Source organism: Gymnogyps californianus, chromosome 2, assembly GCF_018139145.2.
Source record: "Gymnogyps californianus isolate 813 chromosome 2, ASM1813914v2, whole genome shotgun sequence".
Taxonomy (NCBI): domain Eukaryota; kingdom Metazoa; phylum Chordata; class Aves; order Accipitriformes; family Cathartidae; genus Gymnogyps; species Gymnogyps californianus.
The window spans coordinates 95,795,872-95,802,218 of NC_059472.1; the positions used below are offsets into that span (position 1 = coordinate 95,795,872).

A 6,347-nucleotide genomic window follows, 5' to 3' on the forward strand; every position below is an offset into this window, starting at 1 on the left:
ATTAAGGAAACTTGTTTGCAGCTGTAGTTTTATTCCTATAGGAACTGCTGTTATTTTCAAGATGTTTAAGTAAATCTTCCAGAAGTGTTGTCACAGGGCCATCTTCCCTGCTACAAGTTTTCGTTAAAAACAAACAACTACCTCACTCTTTCTTCAATAGCACAAGAGACTGATAGGAAGGCCTTTTTCCTTTTCTCCCAAATCTTCCAAATGTTTTGCCAGAAAGACAAAGATTAGTACCATCCAAGACATTTGTAACTGTTTGAAGACACAGGGAGATAGAAATGCATCGAACTTGAGAAGGGACTTGAAGAAGGCGCACCACCTCCAAGTCCTGGTCTGGATTCAAATGACATCATTGACAGCAGGACACTTGACTTGAATAAGTTTCAGTTTAGGTAAAAGCCAGGTCTAGGGCAGTAAGTGGTATGTGCAAATTTTGGCAACAATAACTACTGTCACTCAGCTTCAGAGATGGGTATCAACTCCCGTATACTGCAGTTACACAAACACCCCTTAGCACGCATCTATCCCAATAATCCACAAGAGTTGTTTCGGGAATGAGAAAAAGAAAGAGGTCATCTTTAACTGAGCAAAAATACTGTCCAGTGTGCCATTCTCCATGCTGCATTAAAAATCAAACCCTGAAACATCTTTCCTTGTAGTTCCATTCACTCCCAGTCTCCACCATCATCCAGGTTTTTGGCTATCATGCTCATCTGAATCTCTGAGCTTTAAGACTGAGGAACATTTACTCCTGGCCTGGTGCATTTGGAGTAGAGTCCCATTCAAGCATATCCCAAACCCACTCTTGCATTACTGCGCTGCTTTCAACAGTCATAAGCAAAAGCTGCACTCCAATGCATTTATATTCTAGACTCATAACATTTATAGAAATAAACTGTAACAAGGACTCTAAAAGGTTTCTCTAAGTCTACTCATGAGCCAGGGGAGATTAAACAACCTCATCTTTAAATCTGTCTTTGGTATGTTTATGTCATGCCCAGAGTCCATAATTTTCATAGCTCTGAGAACAATGCAGGATGATCCGCATTTAGTAGTGCATGGCTCACAAGTTTACCACAATATCATAAATTTACTATAAATTGGTAAAATCATCACTGTCCTAATTAAGGAATGTGATAGACACACAAGAAAATCTCAGGAAGGAGGAAGTGAACGAATCCCCCGCATAACATATGGCTCCACCACAAGAGGTAACAAGTGAACATGTTATGCTGGGCTGTTTATCTTGGCTGACTCATAGCCATCAACAACAGAAACAGCAAAAACACAGCTCTGACCAGTCTCCAGGGCAGCAGTTTAGCTAACTGAAATGCTGGAGGTGCAGAAGAAAAGTCCTTGCATTAAAGAACATCTCAGTAATGCATTTTGTCACTTAATAGTTTATAACTCCATTCTGTTCTTAAAGATTTCTGGTTTTAGGTAGGCACAAGCTATACCTTTTTTAGTGATAGCAACGACTCCAAGGGAAGCAATGACTCCAAGGGAGCTGGCACCCTTTAAACATGCCACTCTTCCATGGTAAACCCATGATTATTTTCTGCCATTTCAGGCTGGCTAGGCAATTAGGTGAGCAGCAGGACCTTAAGGCTCAAGCAGCAGCATTTAACTTCAACTTTTGCTGTAAAAGTAGGTAACATAAACTGTTGGGTCGCAGAGAAGATTTCTCCTGGAGATCATTAGCTTGACAGGCTCTGGCAGGCAGTAAGATACTGGGGAGAAAGGCCCTATCGAAACTATTTACTTTGTCATCATTACCCAAGACCTGTGAGTTCTTACGTACATATATGAAATTTCAGTAATTCAAGCTTGTACCTCTCACTAGCATTAAACCCATGCTGTTTGAGTTCAGATAAAAATACAGGTTTTAAGAAATTTAGTTGAACTTCATCCAAACTACCAAACCTCTTAACCACATGAGGACATCGAACAATTTGAGAGGACAAACTTTTATTAAACCTGAGATTGTTGCTCTGTCTGGTATGCCTAAAAATACCTCCATGGGTTACCCATGGCATTCTGGCACTTTCCCACTGGCCTTCAACTCCTAAAATATACAAAAACATACAAGGAAAAAAACATAGCTGTTAAGCCACATTTTCCAAGCTTGTAAAATAAACTCATTTTAAAAATCGTGTAGCTTTTAATTGGTTTGCCCAACTCCAGTTATTAGTAGCCGCACTAGAACCACCAGCTAAACAGCAAATGGTTGCAAAGACCGATGTTATTTCCTCAGTTAACATTTATTTTGCATGTATCCATAACAGTGCTACATGGAAAGAGTGTGCACACACAGAACAAGTCTTGGCTTCATTTTCTTGCCAGCTATCAGACAGCATTGCTCATGCACAAATCTTTTGGTATTTAATATTCACAGTGCAGAAGCTTCTACTGATCCCAATTAGGATCAAGAAATTTTATGAGAGATGTTGTACAAAACAAAGATTGTCACAGTTCTGCCACAAAGCACCTACAGTTGGACAGGTTGACAACTCAACTATTGCTGCACTGTTTATTATGTGAGAAGTACTTTTTAATGTTATTCTAGTCACCCTTAAATGCAAATATGACAGTACAAATAGCTCTATGTGGTAATGGAGGGTATTCCACTTCTTGCAACAAATGCAGGACAATACTTCAGCAGCTACCAAGGCAAAATAGCTACTTTATCTTACCGGGGTTTTTTTATATTTTTGTGTATATATTTTATTTCAGTGGAAAATTCAATGACATGATACTATTAGTCAAGCTGAACCTAATTTAGAAGATAATTCTTTTTCAAACAAAAAAAAAGTTGGCCAAAATTAACAAAAGTATACATTTTGACTGTCTTCTTAATGGGAACGATTTGACATTTGATTTCAAAATTCAGTAATATTTTTGAGAGATGTGTCCCTTCTCCAACACTTCTTTCCCCAAGAGAGATGATATAATAGTGGTTTGCTTGCATTTGGTTTAACAGAACAATTACTCTCACTCTTAACCAATGACAAAAAAGCTTTTCTAGTTCATGAAGTACAAAAAAATAAGAAAAAACATCAAATCTTTGCATAGCCCTATTGGCCATGATCAACCTTCCTTCTTGGGAGGCATATTAGGACAGAACAGGTTACCTCTGAGGTGAGTTTAGTATTTAAGCGTTCTTTGGGAAACCTGCATTACTAACAGAACAGCTTTCCCAAGGCTGAGTAGAGAGCTGGATGGGATCAGAGCTCAGGAGTAATGTCTCCCAGTCACATGCGATCCCCAGCTCTCTTCTGCAGCCCACTAAAGGCCCCTGGCAACCCGAATCCCCCAAATAAGGCAGTAGAGGATGCTTCTTCAAATATCTCCTTGATGCCAAGGATGTTTCTACGGCAATTCTGCATTCAAAGTTACAGGCTCATGCTGCATGAGAGGCTACACCAGGGCCCAAGGAGATGAATGAACCTATCTAAGGTTGTGCATACCCAGGGGGCTTCCATAATTTTGGGTGCACAGAAATACAAAGACGGAATAATGACAATGTTGTGCTGCACTTCAGTTGTTGAATTACTTCAATACCTTGCTCACAGATGTGTGCATGTGAATCTAATCAACCAAACTCCTCACAGACAGCAGAGATTATTTTGAGATATTATTCCTGCTTCTGCTACAGAAAAAGAAGTACCAGCCTTTCATAACCTCTTGTATACAGGGATGTGTGTGTGCATGGGTACACAAACACACACCTTCTCTCTATACACACAAAAAAAAGCTGAGGATGAAAGGTTTCCTATATATAGCACATTATTCTCAGAAAGATATGACTTCTAATAACGGACTCGCCTTTTCTTGTGGAAAAAACACACCAAAAACCTGTTTGAGTGTTCATCTAGCCAAACTTTTACAACAAAAAAACAACAGCAGAAAAGGAAAGGTGGCACTATCAGAAATAAATACCTGAAGAAAATGAGATTTTTCTGTATCACTTTAAATCCTAGAAAAGGAAGCTTTTCAATATCTTTTCTTCTTGAATCATTTTTTGCTTTAGATCTTAAAACAGCACATTCAACGATCCAATTTTCTGTTCAATAATAGCGACTCACATTGTCTGTTAAATGCATACAAAAAAGTTGCATCTTTTTGCTTTCATTTTCCCTGTGTGTTTGTTGCATACTGACATCAAATTCCCTGCAGGCATCCTAACCTTGCAATTGGAGAAACAGTGCTCTAGGGTTTTCCACATGTCTAATATACCTGGATAAAAAGTGCTAATTGTCACCAACTTCCATTAAATGACAGCAGTAAGGCACAAAATACGCTTGATTTGCAGACGCTAGTGCCACTGGGAGTTAGCAGCAGATTAATAATTGTGCAGACCTCGAACATTCCCCTGGCACTGCCAGTCTGGGTTTCCAATGTAACGCCAGATTACGAGGCCTTTGTTTTTAGCTTGCTTTCCTAAGGAAATAAGGCTTAGGCAGTTGCACTGTCTCCCTGTGCATGTGTTTGACTGTCCTACCTTCCCATAATAATTTCTGGTCAGTCTGAATACATTTTATAGGAGCGTAGAGGTCACAAACGTATAATGGCCTTAGCAGTTTTGTGAAAAACAGGCAGCTAGGTAGATATAATCAAGCCTGAGCATAAGTATTTCAAACATCCTGGCTTTCTACATTCAGGTATTCTTGCAGACAAACAAACCCTAATTCTGCTCAAGTTTTTTTAGCGCTGAAAGTAGAAGGGACATGTGCCACATCACATATTGAGCAGGCAGTAACTCTTGCATCTCACCACCTTTACAGATCAGGTGTCAGACTAGGTTCCCAGTTGCGTTTTCTTTTTTTTTTTACAAATCTATATGCCAAAAATCCTATTTCATCTTGAGGCTTTGAGTGAGCATCAGGAGGCAGCTTCTTGCACAGGTACAATCTTGCCCCCGTTTCCTCCAGATAAATTCTGGAGCCAGCACTTTACCTTCCCCTTTCTTCTTGCTCTGCTGCTGCTGCTGTTTCCTCTCTGCTCTCGGCGCACGTGAGCACGTACTCTTGGGTATGAGGACACCACCTCTTTGGCATGCAAGCTTACTGAAAGCGCCGGTGGCATTGCAAAGCTCATTTCTGCATGCAGCAACACGATTACGGCGAAGGTGAGGGCGAGGTTGAGCGAATGTGTTTCAACACTTCTTTCTTGGTATTTATTACCATGCCGTAGCATTCCTCCAATCTGGCCTGCTGCTGCTCCAGCTGCTTATGCAAGCTCCTGATTGAGCGCAACAGCAGAAGCCGTCGGTACATAGCTAGCTGGAGCCGGTACTTCTCCTTTTCCTCCTTTTTCTTATTTTCTAAGGTCTCCATTACTTTTGCAGTCGTCGTCCAAATCACCTGGCCCAGACTACAAGGTGGGCCCTTGGCGCCGCTCCCTGCCTGCTGCGTGTGGCAGCCCCCGGGGTCGGTCCCGGCAGGGCAGTGACAGCCTGCGGCAGCTTGCCGGCCCTGCCAGGCACCCTTGGGACCTGTGGCACCTCCGAACTTGGGTCACCATTGCAGCAGGGGCTTTCAGAGCACAGGGAGGCAATGCCCACAGGCTGCAGGTTACCGGCCACTGTGGGGTACGACGAGCCACCTAACGATGCATTTACAGCTGTCGGATGATGGTCAGCTAACCCAGAGGCTGTCCTCTGTGCCTGGCCACCACTAACCATCTCTGGGCCAGTCAGGGCTTTTGCCTGGGCCACGGCCTTGCTGGAGAGGATGGACAGTCTTTCTGGCACTGCTGAGCTTCCCTTGTCTTCATTAAGGCTGGCTAACGAAGGGCTGGCAGAGCAACTGGGGGATGCCATTACAGCATCACAATTTGGAAATGGGTCTTCATCATCACTGTTATTTTGGATGTCCTCTTCATCTCTTGGTATTACACCTACTGTCTCAGCCATTTATTGCATGAGCTACAGAAACTTTCTGTGGACAAAGTGGAAGCAAGAGGATTTCATTTCCACATACACACACAGAGAAGCTCAGTGCAGAGTGACATTTGAAGAAAGAACCTCTCTTTATATTTAAGCAATGGACCTATTACTTTTCTAATAAAGCACAACCCTTGGGTCACTTCAGGCCATTTCTTGTGATTTGCATTAGGTGTTCTTCGAGACACAACATTAATCCAATAATAATTAAAATGATATACTGTACTATTAACATTCTCAAATCTTTAAAGGCAAGTGATCTATCCCTGCAGCACTGGCTGTGCTGACTAATTAAACAGAATACAGTTGTAAATGGGCATTGTAAGCACTTCTCCCATTTAAGAACACAGCTCTAACAAGTGTAGTTTGTAGAGACGGGTAAGTTATCAGGATTGAT

General features: G+C 41.7%; 1 protein-coding gene across 1 annotated transcript; it reads right to left on the reverse strand.

The window, feature by feature from the left end:
- Positions 1-5,123: 5,123 nt before the first annotated feature.
- LOC127029904 (uncharacterized) lies at positions 5,124-5,920 on the reverse strand. The gene is given in 2 exon segments (XM_050915718.1): positions 5,124-5,446; positions 5,449-5,920. Coding segments are annotated over 2 exon segments (795 nt in total).
- Between the last annotated feature and the right edge of the window lie 427 nt (positions 5,921-6,347).